The sequence below is a fragment of the Aphelocoma coerulescens genome, chromosome 6, assembly GCF_041296385.1.
Source record: "Aphelocoma coerulescens isolate FSJ_1873_10779 chromosome 6, UR_Acoe_1.0, whole genome shotgun sequence".
NCBI classification, from domain to species: Eukaryota; Metazoa; Chordata; class Aves; order Passeriformes; family Corvidae; genus Aphelocoma; species Aphelocoma coerulescens.
The window spans coordinates 21,589,840-21,605,249 of record NC_091020.1 but is presented as its reverse complement, the minus strand read 5'-3'; the positions used below and the strand labels follow the sequence as shown (position 1 = coordinate 21,605,249).

The 15,410-nt window shown below is 37.9% G+C and overlaps 2 protein-coding genes across 20 annotated transcripts in view; one reads left to right on the top strand and one right to left on the bottom strand.

Annotated features, from left to right (window-relative positions):
• The window catches only part of DNTT (DNA nucleotidylexotransferase), a 140,087-nt gene extending 126,952 nt beyond the window's left edge, over window positions 1–13,135 (bottom strand). For 3 of the 12 annotated variants that reach the window (XM_069019741.1, XM_069019753.1, XM_069019754.1), the window contains exons 1-3: window positions 12,810–13,135; window positions 11,817–11,909; window positions 9,085–9,158 (exon numbers count right to left, since the gene is read on the bottom strand). In XM_069019741.1, coding sequence (XP_068875842.1) covers window positions 9,085–9,158; window positions 11,817–11,862 — 120 coding nt within the window. In that variant the 5' untranslated portion in view covers window positions 11,863–11,909; window positions 12,810–13,135. Of the gene's footprint in view, window positions 1–9,062; window positions 9,159–11,078; window positions 11,209–11,816; window positions 11,910–12,809 lie in introns of those variants that run through there. The other 9 variants (XM_069019745.1, XM_069019742.1, XM_069019743.1 and 6 more) reach the window with 9 other exon arrangements.
• Window positions 1–15,410, top strand: part of BLNK (B cell linker) — a 92,188-nt gene that overhangs the window by 13,755 nt on the left and 63,023 nt on the right. For all 8 annotated transcript variants that reach the window (XM_069019739.1, XM_069019734.1, XM_069019733.1 and 5 more), the window contains exon 3: window positions 14,646–14,692. In XM_069019739.1, coding sequence (XP_068875840.1) covers window positions 14,646–14,692 — 47 coding nt within the window. The remainder of the gene's footprint in view (window positions 1–14,645; window positions 14,693–15,410) is intronic.

Genomic DNA, 15,410 nt, shown 5'->3' with positions numbered 1-15,410 from the left:
TAATTAACAGTTTAACTATTTTGTCCCCTGCTACTTGAATGCAATTTACACTTTTAAAAGGTGTTATTATCTGCATCCATTGCAACACAGTCCTTGAAAAGCATAAGACTGAGAACTATTAAAACCTTACAAATGAGCAGGGGTTGATTTTTCATGGTACGACTCTGAGTAAAAAGTTGATTTTCTACCAAACTTACTTAAATGTCCCAGTAGACATCTAGAACATCTAATCAGCATAATATGAGTAGGCAAGGTGCTTAACCATCTGAATGTAGGATGAGATACAACAAATCGAACAAGTCATAAAATTTTTTGGTTAAAAAAAAATACAGGCATTAGACTACAAACATATGTTATCTATTTATAGCTGGTGACCTATTTTACTCACTCAGAACTACTCAAGGCAAATGTTGGCATTTGCCCTTAACCCCTACTTTCCTGTGAAGAGGAAAATGCAACACTTCATTTGTGCATTAGATTGTCTGAGTCTTGTAGTATATAAAAAGCAGATTAGAGAAATGTCTGTATGTGCCAGCATCACACTAAGTGAAAGAGACTCTTCACTGGAACAAACAAACAAATCAACCTCAAAACCTCAATCTTTCACCTGAATGTTTTTGATTCAGGTGGTTTCAGAGTATCTGAAATACATCTGTACAAACACAGCACCGAATTTTGAAGAGGCAGTAGGAAAAAAGAGCAAATAAATTCTGCAAGTGTATCATCCCCAAAGCCTGGGGTTTATTTGGTCATATATACACTTTCCAAACAGAAAGTCCTCTACTGACAAAATTTCAGTGTTTTTTAGAACTGTACCATGCATTATTTATGGTGTTATCCTTTCTTCCTTTTCCCTGTCCAATTAAGTATTCTTGATTTTTACAGGGTAGAGCTACATTTTCTGTTGGGTCTTGAAGGACTTTTGTGACTGTGCTCATGAATAAATTCAGAAATATATGAAACTGAGGAACTCAACAATTAGGTCATAGGAGGTTTTTTTATGTTTTCCTATGTTTTTCATCCCAACACAAACCACCACATTGGTTCCAAATGCGAGAAATATCCATTTGGTGAGCACAGATAAAACTGGTATCATTTGATACTGGCAGACAATAGCTGAATTTCCACAACACAACATGAAGTATGTCCGCAACATCAAGAGTTCCTTGGATACGATTTTTGCCTTTGTTGAGCTTCAGTTCAAAGTAACCCCTATTCATTAATTTTAATCAGCTAAAGCCAAATAGAGCCACTTTCGTCATGTTAAACAGTACCCAGAGTCACAGACACTCTGCAAAAGCCTGGTTATCAGTCAGTTCAACAACTCTCCCAACATCCACCATCTGATCTTGTGCACCTCACACACATCCAAATGAGCTACGGATTCCCCCTCACACATAGATAATAGTGGGAAGACATAATCATTTAACAAACATATTAGAGTGGGAAATGCCAGGGTCTTTTACTTGGCAAGTAATGCAATAGAAATTATATAATTTGGTTTTCCATATTTAAGTATTCTAGAAGATATCTGGTCATACTATGCAGGTATACTATTTGGCTGGGTAAATAAGAGTCACATGTAAAAATCAGTAGAAAGTACTAAGTAAAAATAAAATTTACTTTTATTACTTAATGTTTTATTTTTCTAGACTAAAAATACAACACTTCTGTTTAGATTTATGTAGGAGGTACACACCACTATGGGTTATTTCATTCATTTATAAGGACAAGTTTCTAAACTGATTTTATTTTCTAAGCCTGCATATCTGAAGTTTAAAGCCTGTGCTCTCCCCTCCAAGAAAAATAAGTGAATGTAAAATACAGATTTAGCAACAACACCCATCCAATTCATCAGCATCCTCCATTATTAGAGAGTTTAATTTTTTTCATTTTTTATACTTTTATTGCACCAGAAATAGCTACAAGTAGTTCCATCCTATAATTGAAGTAATATGGTCATGGCTAGCAGCTTTAATCACTAGAATGAATGTGGAAAGCCATGCTAAAAAATAGTACTTGCAGTATTTATTGAACTATGAAGAAATTTAAGTAATCAAAATTGACTGATTTTATCCAAAACAGTTATTTTATTTTGCTCATGGTCAATTTAAAAAGAGCTGGATTCACATTGCTATTGAACTCATCACAAACCTTTTAACACCGTGGGGGATTAACGTCTAATAAACAAACAATTTGTCAGCAGTTGATAATTGACATATCAAAATTCAAATGTTCCCTCTTTTTGTGTTCTTTTCGTGTTTTACAAGTGTATGTGCCCAATTGTAAGGATGGCTGTTATGTAACATGATCATCCATTATTGCCTCTTGACTTTCACAAATCATCAAATCATTTAGAGACCAGCATATGTTTTTTATATTAGTGCTCAATGTTCACACAATTCCTAGTTTGCTTCTTCATGTAAACAACACTGACAGTCACTCTGCACAATAAATTTCTTTAAAACCTTGATTAAAGCATTTAAATGTAAAAATGGAAATACTCGCTGTAAGCTATATTTCAGTATCAGTCAATGGCTTGAGGGTGAGAAAGGGAGAGACAAAGTTAACCAACAGTGACCTTTTCCCTAAAAAGAAATACTCCCACACACAAAGAAACTGGGGTTAGGAGAGTAATTTAAAGTTAACATGCTGGTCGCTTTCATCCCAGTATAAATATCACTGGCTTTCAGATACCATTATCATGACAGACTAATATTAGAACTGTTCACAAATATGGGTATTGTTTTCCTGGAATGAGCTTATTTTTTAAATTATGTGAAAAGATATTTGCATCAACGGTTTTGACCTCTTCTCTTGCTCTTTGCCCATTAATATATCTCAGCTGGTTTGTATTTTAACATTCCGAAACTTCCAGTTGCTTTGAAAGCTCAACTTTTCTCAAAGAAAACATGCTGCTTTTCCTTTCTCCTCACACTCTGAACTCTGCACAAGCTCGCTAATAGATTTAAAGACATACTGCTCCAAAATGGTCCAATGGCAGCACACTGAAATTCAAGTGTTATTTCATGAACTGCCAGGAAAGGAAACAGTGTCTGTATGTCAGGGGAAATTTGGAATTTCTCGTAAGCATTTAATCTTGGTTGTCAACAGCATGTTGGGTCATTGACTTATAAAGCCTTGAAACAAAAATATTTATTTTTAGACACTTTAAATACATATTCTGGTATTTATTTCACTTCAAGAGCCATGCTTGCTAACTACCATAATTTAAATTTTACAAATAGGTAGAAAAAGTTTTCTCTAAAGTAGATTCATGTATGTTTATATCTAGTGGAAGAGTCATTGCCATGACATTTGGCATCATTTTTATAACCCACACTAATTGCCTTGCTCACAATTAACTTGGGTCACTTCTAGAATGAGCCAAAAGGAAGTCTGTTTCACTTGCATTCCTGAACAGTATCTAATGCTATAAAATCAATGCTGAATGTACTAACAGCAGGATTATAAAATCAGAATACTTAAAAGGTTTGAGAACTTCAGACATAGACAGACTTCACTGGCTAACTTGAAGTGTCAAAGAGAAAAAGACCAATATTTTCATTTATGAAGATTCATCACGCTGAGGGGGAAGGGAAAGATGCACATGCTGGGTACCCCAGGACCTTGATTAAATATGCAGATCTAGCATGAAATCCAAATAAATAAATGTTCATGTGTAAAGACCAAGCAGCAATATAGAAGTATAAAAAACACAAATACTGTATCACTTACATACTGATACTCTGTAGAGCAATATATACGCACATGAACACCACAACTACAGCCTAATATGATGAGTCCTGTATCCAAAACTAGATGTCCTTTTTCCTGTTGAAATCGTCTAACAGTTTAACATCTATTAGATAGATATATGTCACCTGACAAACAGGTCATTATACCCTTAAATTTCCATATAAGAACAAAGGAGGTGAAAAACTTTCAAAGCACTTTTTCCTTTGCTTCTTTCTAACTGATGCTATCTGTTCAGGTCTTGACAGCTAAAGTAAAAGGAAATCAAACCTCTCAAATTAAGTTACTCTCTACCTTGATAGCTATCCCCACAACATCTATCATCCAGAAGCATCATTAGGACCAGACATGTTGCACTGACAGAAGACATTGTTGATTGCATTAAACCAGAAAAGACTTTAATTAAACCACTTAAGCACACTAACAAATTTAATGGCATCCGAGAAAGACAGGGGATATTGGGGTATGGGGGAGGGAATGCTCTGTCTACAGGCTGTCTTTCAAATTCCCAAACTGAGAAAAACAAAGCAGATGTTTAAATCAAATCTCCTTAACCACTTTGTAGCCGAGTACTTACTGAGAAAGTTCGTAAAGCTCTTTGTGTCACTGGTAGCATTGACTAATACTGTACAAGCCTTTGGCTATGCCCCTTCAAGATGTGGCTCTCAAAATTTGGGGCTGTCCTGGCCATAAACCACTAAGCAGCACCCTGCTCTCTATCACAGACCAGGAGAGATGTCACCACTCTGTGCTATACCTATCTTCCTCCCCACCTTAGAAGTCCTCATCCACATTCACCATGCTGTGACCCAACAAAGATTTTGCTCATACTTTGAGTAAAGACATTTACAGACATAGGCATGTGTAGCTGTTTTTCTCCAGGGGCAGAAATCGTTTCTTCTGTTTGAGCCAGGGCCACATGTTGCATGCACTGTTGGCAGATGGTCTTTTCAACACATAACAGTTGTGAAGGCTGAGTTCTTGCAGCAGCTCAGACCTAGCATGTGTGCTTCACAGTAAGAGGTCTTAGTTGTGCTCCATCTTGATACCTCTGCTGCTTACCTAAATTATCACTATTGCAGTGTTTTGTCCTACTTGTAAAGACTGCCAGCCAGCACGTTCAGGTCTATCTTTTCACAAAGTTATTTCAGCCATTGAAATGCAGCAGTCATGATCTTGCTGATGGAGTCAGTGATTACTCACTATTAATAATGTTGCTTGCTGTGGTTGAGGTAATATGAATCAAGCAAATCAAGTGCTCATTTTCAAGATGCCTACAGGTATAGATACACAACGTATTTGTGACTATGTGAATTAAAGAGTATCTATATAGAATAGATATAACCACTGAGATTATTCAAATCTAAACAGTGGAACTAAAGCCCTACCTCAAAACCCTAAACCAGTATCAAAGGAGGGACAGCAAATCTATTCCACTATATAGGGAGTACTTTCAAAGTCAAGTAGCTCAGCACATTTCTGTGTGGGCATGTGAAATTGTTTCTTCAATGTAGATGCACAAGGAGCTTATGAGGTGCCTTATTCTAAAGAGAAGACAGCCAGCCATCGAAGTGTTTAGGGTAGACAGGCATGTACTAAGTCACATTTGGTTTCCTGATTCAGCAAGAGTATTTGTTCTTATAATTAAGATTTGCTACTTCTAGTTCCCTTGATGAAATGTAATGTGCTTACAATTATGCTTACAATTATGCAGATGTTCTTGCTTAATCCTTCAAGAATATATAGGTTTTGATTTTAAGACTGCTGTTACAGCTTAACTGCTGCTGACAGCTTCTGCCATAGTATTTGCTCTGAGAGGTGAGATGATTCTCATACCCCTTTCTCTACAGCTTTTTCAGGCTCAGCTATTTCCCAGCACTTCTTGTTCTAATTGTTTTTGTCTAGATGCAGGAAAGCAGAAGGCAGCTGATTCTGCAGGCAGTGTCAGCAGGGAGCACATCTGCACAGTTCCCAGGCCCTTGGCCAGCAGGGAAGAGCTGAAGGTCCAATGTCACCCACTTTCTGGGATTCTCCAAGATTGATCCCATTGCTCCCAACAGCCTGACACACCTGGGGAGCACCTGTATTTAGTTATTTGGCTTGTATAACTGCAGTTCGCTAAGATGATAACTTCACTTCCCTGAAGAAAGAAGAGTCCTTGCCAGTCTCAGCTACCAGTGACCTGAGAATTGATTCCCTATATGCTATTTCCTGTTGTCATTTTCAGTGTCCCTCATGAGGGCAGGATGGAAACAATTAGTACCCAGAAAACTGAGTTTTGTATTTCAGTGCAATGCACAGAGCATCTTGCACTGACTCAGCCTCAGCCGTTGTTCACAGACATTACTCTTCCTACTAATTCAATATTCAAATACTGAAAACACCACTACCACAACCATTTTAGCTCTTGCCTCCTCCCATTCCCTTAGTAAGCAAATTAGATTAACTGAAGGGACTTTTTCATACCTGCAGAGATGTCTGCTCACTTAAGGAAATACCAAATAGCAAAACCAGATTGTTCCAATAGGAAAGAGGAGCTAGAAAGAAACTGCACATAACCACACAGCCAAGGGACAGTCTTTGTTTTCACAGCATAAGCTAGACACAGAAGGGCACCACTTGACTCAAGTCACCTGCATGCAGTTACTGGAACAGGATTCAGGTAGCTAGAAGCAGCAGCTGGCCTCAGACCTGTTTCAGTCCTGACAAAGGCAAGATTATTAACAGAAGCTGGCAGTGTCAATTCTGCTTTATGTCATTATTAAGCTGGGTCAACAGCATATTGCACTCACACCTTGGGCTGAGTCCTGAAGAAAGGTCAGTTCTTAAAGCACCAGGTCTGCTTCCAGCAGGACTCCTCTGTACTGAGGACATTTCTGCAGCATGTCCTGTTTCTTGGCATTTTGACTACAGACTGGAAACATTTTCCAGGCCTTAAATCTTAGATGTGGCCAAAAATGGAACTTCTGACACTTCAATATTTCCCTTTGCTCTGATTCAGAAGGAATAGTTGCAAACCTCACATAGAAGTAAAAATAAAGTGCTTTGGAACCACTAAGGCAGTAATGTTTACATGCCTCATTTGGGTCTTTTACCTTATATTAAAAAACATGAAAATGAATTGATTCAACTTTACCAATTTTTTATAGATTCTTAATCATCAATGAAGTGAAAGAAGCCCTGAAAAACAATTTGTTTTCATTGATGAAGCATTTTTAGAGATAAATGGTTCTGCTAGGAGAATTTCAGCTGGCTCTTTTGAATTCTCTTTTCTCACAAAAACAAATCAGTCTTACTAATCTTGCAGCCTACATCAGCAGAGGCTCTGCTGCTTTTTGCTGAGGCTGAATTTCTGGTGGTCACAGTTATTTCTATATGTGGTGACTTCCTTCCTCTTTCAAACACTGAAACTCAATTTGCTTAAGCATATAGTAGTGCATTAGTACAAAGATATGGGAAGTGGTTTTATTTTCTGTGTTCCAGTAAATGTCCTTTCAATAAGGACATGCAAATACAGACAGAGCTTGGCCCACAGAACATTACACTCTCAGTGAGGAAGAAAGTATATTTTTGAAATAACCTTGGAAACATCTCACCTCTCCATCAGGTCAGCCTAACACTAATGGGGACATCATGTTCCAGGAAAAATAACATGAACTTTCCCACTGTATGCACTATATAAACTGATTTATTTTACAAATCAAACCTTACTGTCTGTCTTAGAACAAAGCTATTTCTGCAGCCAGCTCTCAAGGAGAAGACCATTCATTCCACATGTGAGATTGAATAGGACAGGTTCAAAAAGTCTTGGACAGTCAAGTACAAGCAAACAGCTCCTGGGGTATACAATAGGTTGGAAAACCTAGGTCATAAACAAATAAATCATAGGTGAACCCACTCATAGCACATATAAGAATAAAGGGTCAACTAGTTTAATGTTTCACTGAGCTCTTAATGTGAGATGGTACTATTGCAATAGGCAGCTTCCTCAGAACAATGCTAACCACAGGGGTTCACTGAGCTACTATTGAAAGAAAACGTCTTTCAGTCAAGGAAAAAACAGGTTTCTAACATCTCAACAGCTAAAAAAAGTGGTAGGTGAGGCAGTACAGATTCCTCAGAACCATACAGCTCAACGCATATTAAACCTTATCAAATAATTCCAAAAACCCTTTGGTTTTGATTTGAAATGTTAGAGCAGCAATACTACAGACAGCTCTCCATCAATGTAATAAAGTACTTCCAGCTGCCCTAAGGAATGTGAAGTAATCTACTGTTCCTTCCAGCAAGGGAAACATCTAGATCTCAAACTCCCATTACATGCTGAATACAGCTCTTAGTAACACAATATTAGATTGGCAGTTTTTTAACTAAAAGCATGCCTGAGGACAAAATAACAGCAGCATTCCATGATGGATGACAAATCCACTGTGGACCAAGAAACCCAACCCCAGCAGTCCTATTTACAACAAGCATGTCCTGAATATATTCCCTTGCTACCAATACAACTCCGTTTGTACTATGCAAGGATTTATATAAACCAAGTGCAGAGACAGCTGCTCTGAAATCTTAGAGATCTCATGTATATTAACAATTCTGGTGCTACCAGCATGACTTATGCTTCCACAGTTTTGGAAAGGCATCAGTGTCCAAGAGGTAAGGAGAAGCCCCAGGGAGTGCAGACAAAGTCAGAGCGACTCTGCACATAGCAATTGGCCTCATGTCATTGCAACCACTCCCGCTCAGACCCAAAAGGTCAAAAGCATATTACAACTGTTAAGCACCTGCAGTGGATTACCAGGTTCAGAACAGATAAGATTCCATCTCCCAGCTCTGGCTGGCACAACTGTTAACAACTAATCTTGTCCTTAGAGAGCAGCTCTGCAGCAAACAGGATTGCTGCTCAGCTCTGCTTTCCCACTAAAGCAGCAGGCTGGCCTATCTGAAATGACAGCTGCTGTTTCTTATACCACTTCTATAACTGTGACTTGAGTCTCATTGCAGAATGTCAACATTTGTGTTCAACAAATATGATTCACCATGTTTTGAAAGTAACAGAGATGGAATGATAGAGGCAGCATATGATTCACCACAGCCTTGAAACTGCACAGAGCTATGTTTCATTAGAATTATGCTACCAACATTTTTTATCTCTGAGATATTTGCAACAGTTATTATAAACTGAGAAGACTGTAAAATAAACACTTACAATCAAAAATTGACCAATATTATTTGGCAATTCTTGCCACAAACTGCTAACCCAGAAAAAATAATCGATGATTTTTTTTCCCCACACTTCTAATTACATTTTCACTGAAGCACACTCACTTTCTTCCTTCTTCCTTCAGATTTGCCTTTGCCTTCACCCAGTCTTCTATTGGTGATGTCTTTCATCTTATTATCTGGAAGATAGATTTGAATAATGCTTTTATATTTTTCTATGTTCATTTTAAATCACACCCTTTGACTATAGGTGCCCCTAAGCCATGTTTTAAAAAATAGTTTTTAAAATAATCGATACTTCATTTTTGCATATCTTTTCTTGTTATTAGTAATTTATACATTATGTATATAATGGCACTGGAGACAAAGATAAATTAAAGCCTCAGTGGGGCAGGCAGCATGCAGAGTTTTAGCAAGGGATTTTCTTCTTCAAAGACACGAGCAACACAAGCTACACAAAACAGAAAAGAAAAATATTTTTTTAACGCCCTTTGAATAAAAATATGAATAAGAAATGAATATATTAACTGTGATTCAGCAAATGAACATGGGAATGATTTAACCACATGTCTATGTGCTTTATCGATTCATAGCCCACATATCTTGCCTGAATTCATGTGAGATCTCAGTTTTGGCCATAAAGTCCTGCTTCCCCTCCCAGAGGAACTTACACTTGTGAGTAATGCCACACCTGAGAAACACATCACAGCTCTGAGGCCAGACTTCCCCTGGTCGTTCATAAGAGGTCAAAAATTGGTAGCTGCCAAGCAGTTTCCCAGCTGACCTTGACGAAATTCTGTAACTCTTACCCTCACCTTTTTTGAAGCCTCATGTCCCTTTCATCCTTTTTTCCTCTAATGAAACTGTTCATCAGTTTTATAGCATGAGGCTGTGCATTCAGAAAGATGACCCACAACCTGGCATTATATAAGTGAAATATTACTAAAATAAGCAAGATTTAGTTGGAAATGCTCTGTAACACCAAGATAAAGTACAGAGAATTGCAATTTTAGTATGTAATACAGTTACAATCCATTCATCTGCTACGCAAACTGGTCTCACTATAAAGCCACTTTGCACACAAAGTGCTATTGCTGCCACTAGATGTCAGTTTTACACACTTTAAAATGGACAATTCCCTTAAAAACAGTAATTCTTCGTTCACAATAGAAGCAGCTCTCTATTGTGTCATTCTTTCTGAACTGACCTTTAATTTTAAGTATCTCACATTTTATTTACATTCTCTCCACTTCTCCCCCACCTCCTTGGGACATAGCTCTCCTTTATTTAAGAAAAAAATTAAAATTTCCTCTATGCATTTATTCCATTATTTACTCAGTCTGAGGCACTAGCAGGTTTTGCCAGATAAGCTGGCAAAAGTCTATAGCTCAGGTTGTGTCTCTAGAGGCCAGCACTGAAATCTTACTTTTATTTCCCAGAGATATTTTCATATTCCATAAGGACACTTTTACTAAGAAATGCCAAAGTAATTACAGATAGGCTGCCATGCCAGTTAATAAGGGATATCATTAATATGGCTTATTACAATTTTATGATTTTTCAGATTTTTACTTACATTGACTGCCTAAATTTAGATAGCTGTTGTTTATACACTAAACCTGTCTCTCAGAAGTAAAAAATGCAGTTATACATTCCTCCTAATCTCCTACAAGGGCTCCTTCCAGCTGTTTTTCTTGTTTTTATTTTCATGAACTAGTCTTAACACAAACTTGGTCATACTGAACAGAGAACTTCTATAATATGCATTTACTTTATCACAGCAAAATGAAATTGTTTTTTGTCAAGCAAATCTGTCTTTAATCCCTCCCCCCAAAAAAAAATTATTGAAGAAAATTAGGAGGAAGTCAAATTCATTATACATTATTACATTCAAATATATGCATACACACACAAAAAGCAACAAACATTTCCAAAGCTGTCCATGCTCAGAACTGGCAACATTACAGAATGTAGCTCTGAATTTTTGTAAGGTAATGACAAGACTGTCACCTTACATGCAGCTGTACTGCCCAGATATTGACAGTTTATCTAGCAACACAGTATGTTTGTCTATCATAATGTCAAAGGAATCCCCTCACCCTCATTCACATCAAAATCTGACATCTTCAAGCTCCTACTGATCCTTCACAGCTCTCCTGGGTTGTTCAAGGTATTCTTTGCACCTGCAGCTGTAACCCTCTTATACAAGTGCTTTCCTACCAGAAAGGGCTGGAAAGGAAGGAAGGGGAAAGATGTACTTCAATGAATTTCAAAACACTGCATCATGCAATCAACTCTATCAACAACCTTCTCCAAAGACATCCAAAAACTTTTTTGAGGCAACAACTCCACTGAAACCATCCATCTGCACAATCTCAGCAACTGTAAAAGCATGGCAAAAAAACTCCAAAGCAAACACAGAATCCAAAACACATCAAGTCCATGACTGCTGACAGCAATGTTCATGACTTAGGAGCCTTCCTTAGAGAAGTGTTATGCCTGGGGCAGACGATGGGGTCTATATGCTGTGTATTGTGTTGCAACGTTTTACCCCATTCCTTTTACCTTCCTACCAACACTGGCTATCTCTTATCTGCCTACCAGGCATCCCCAGGACTGCAAAATGCCCTAAATCCCACCCAGCCAAGGCACGTAAGCCACCCCCACACACACTGCTCTCTTGCAAGCGCATGCACTGGAGCAGAGCACCTCAGACATGCCAGATCACTCTGCATGTACTGCACAGTCCATGCACACGAGCCAGTCTAAACTTCTCCAGACGAAAATACACAAAACCCACTTATGGGTCTGCAGCTCCAGATCATTACAGGTTGTACCTTCTCTTCGCTTTTGATGCGAGGCCTCTCCTTCGCCAGCACCCATGGTGGCAAGCAGCTACAGCAGGAAAGGCTCAGGTCCAGGATATGCTTCTGCAAGTAAAGGAGCAAAAGACACACCTCAAACATTTGCACTACTACAGCATTTCTCTCACTCCAGGATGCTGTCTGCAGAACAAAGCTGGTTGGCTCGATCTGCAAGCTAGGAATTTTGGTTACTCTGAGCTACTGAACTAAGTGAGTTACTGAGCAAATTGATGCTGGGTGAATGAAGCAGCCAGCAGAAATGAGGAAATCAACAGCAGGCTAGAAGAGAACAGATTTTTTAATATGCTTTCTAAATTGTGCTCTAATATGAAACCGTAAACATAAAAACCAAAACACAGAAAACAGAAAAAAGGGGGGAAAAAATGAAACTAAAGAGCACTCTGTCCCTTTAGTTCCTCATTGTATATTTGGCAACTCAAATTCCTCCAGGAAAGAGACTACTTTAACTTCTTCTTTATCACACATATTCATTTGCAACTTATTCCATTCATGCCAATATGAATCACTAACAACGTACATCATAACCAGCAACAGAAGCAGTGGTTAATTAAAATCTGGAAGCATTAGTCATCTTCCTACAGAACCTACCATGTAATTTCAAAACGGTTGAGTTTGCAAGATATTTTTGTACCCTTTCCTAGGACCAGAATTCTGCTGCTGCAGAGCAGCAGCAGCTCTTACCTTCAATCAGTAATGCATTTTACTAAAGGAAAAAATAAAAAGCTTTCACCTGGACCCACAGATCCATCATCTCAAACCTCAGAGAACCACATAGCATAATCCCATCATTAAAGACTGTCCCGGAGGAGGGGGAGGAGAAATAAGTTAAAACTCTCAATAAAAAAATTCCCCAGTAAAGGAATTGCTTATCCACAGCTTCGTTCTCTATCAAGCTCCATTGCAAGTTTAAAAACTGCTCCATCTGACCATACACACAGCACTTGCCTGTGTGGAAAGGCGGCTGGGCTTAGGCAGCACATTCGCAAACAGTATCTTGGAAGGACTGAAAGTTACACAAGATATTTCTCTGAAATCACCAAGCCATTATACCCCGGCAATCTTCAGACACACAAAGTAAAGGTTTAAATGCTCTGTTTTACAAAGAAAAGGGAGTGAACAAGAATAAAACCTTTTCAACAAAAAGCATAGCTGCCTCCACCTCTTACTGAAAAAGTACAAGAGGTGGTGAGGAAATGGCCCTATTCCTGCTGGTCATTGATATGCAGCGGCAATTTGGTGAGGCATCATTACAGCTGATGAAGCCCAAACGAGCCCAGATGGGCCTGTATGGCAATCACACAGCTCAATACAGTTTTAAATTTCCTCAGGAATTTGGTGGTTTCAGATCTGCTGGATCATCTGCTAATTACCATACCCACTACATGTAGATATGCAGCTGCTTTCTGTTACAGTATAATTACAGGCTAAGTATTAAATGTAGGGGGTTCTCTACTGTCTGAAATGGCATATTTTCACAACAAATATGTCAAAGAAATGCAGAGATTCACTAGAGTTTAAATATAGACTGAGGAAATATGTTTTCTCTGAGAATGCGTATGTTCTCCACTTGAGCTTCTCTCATACACTTATTATTAGTGTCTCCATTTGTATGCCTGATACAAACTCATCTATCATGCTGATGAGAGAAAAAGCAAAATAGTTTGGTTTGGGACTGATGGCTGGGGCATTATTCAGAAAAAAACAGATAGATCTGGGCAAACATCAGTCATATTACAGTGAACTCAATATCACTGAGTTCATTGGAAAGTATCTATTTCAGAGATTTCACATCCACTGTAGGTCTGCCTAGGAAGTGTCAAGAAATACACAAATTTGCTCTTCACAACACAGAAATGGATGGTTAGAATTGCATCTATTAAATGGACGTATTTTCAGCCTGACCTATCCTCTGCTAAAATCTAAACTGAAAAAGGGGGCATTTTAGCATTAGAAGGTTTCTGGACTGAAAACATGTAATCCCGCATCTTGGTACAATCCAAAGACTTTACCGGAAATTTTGCACTAAAGAAAAATCCATAGTTAAAAAAGGGTTTAATTTAGACTAACTTAAAACTCTGACTTACGAAGTTTGACTGCAAGCTGCGCACTAGCTTGAACATCAAAAGTAGTGCATCAACTCCTCATTCACATTGAGGTGAAAGGTATATAGAACTACACAAACCACTGAAATCATTTGGTGAAACTGTTTCCAGTACCTGAATTAGCTTGTTCAGCACTAGAATGGGCACTTTATGTGCCAAGGTAGAACACTACAAATTCTATTTCTTTTTTATCACCAGCTTTTCATGGGTTGAGAAGTCATGCAGAACTTTAGAACAAGAACAGACCAAACATGAGGTTAAATAATATCCCAGCCATTGTTAAAGTATCTTCCACTCAGCCATTGTTATACTTATCTGCTGATTTGAGTAAAAAAAAACCAAAGAAATTCTGTGGTGAAGAGACCACATTAAATGGTTTGCTTATCACTTCTTGAATGATTCATTAACCAGCCTAATTTAATCCACCACATGCTCGGTAAAATTCCAGTTTAACAATGTAGTGTGTGCTACCAGCTTTCTAGAAATGTTACAACAGGCCAATAGCAAAAAGTTAAGCATTAACCAAGATGAGACAAGCATGTAGCTACAAAACTAAAAACTGTTTTTTCAGGTCTTTCCTTTGTTCACTTTATAAAATATCATTTATTTCACTTCATGGATTGCTCTTGATTAAAATGATCTTCATTTAAGATATAAAACCTGTTTTCTCTCTTTTCAGAATGCATTAGATAATGAGCTGAGCAGATTCAAAACTATGCACCAGCCGTAAGTGTCTCATTATTTTCTGTTTCCCCATTGAATAACTAATACACTTGTACTCTGACAGTTGCTCTGTTAATGAATCAGGAAAAATGAGAATTGAAACCTCTTGCTCAGGTGAATTTTAACATTAATTGACAGGGGTGGGACTTCCTCAGGATTAGGATCCTGGAATGTTTACAAGAGCCATGGTTCAGATCAGCTGACAGGAAAGTCTCTTCTGCACCAGATGCTGGGTGTTATTCTTTCTCAGAACAGAAAGGGACAACCATAATATTAGTAGAAGTACAAGTTCAACTTTTTCCAAAACACAGAGGCTTTTTGCTTGTATGGTATTTGAGGTCAAATTTTCAGAATTGGTTCATCTGCTACTTATGGATCAATTTAAGTGATCAATTTAACAAAGCACTATGTTGAAAGTAATTTAAATAGAATTTAAATACAGTACTGAATAAGTAAATATAAATATAACGGTTGAGAAATGCCTTTATATAACTTATGACAAATCAAGTTCATTTCAAAGGATATCCTTAATGTTCAAATATATTATTTCTCTTGCAGTACTACAGAGAAATAATATTAGGGAATTTTCTCTATGAGCCAATGAAACCAAGAAGACTTCAGTTTAATATAGTGTGTTGCTTTCTTCACCTAATGGTTGTTGTTATTTTATGTAGCTTTCCCCTCCCCCGCTAGCTGGGGAAATATTGATCTACTTACAAAT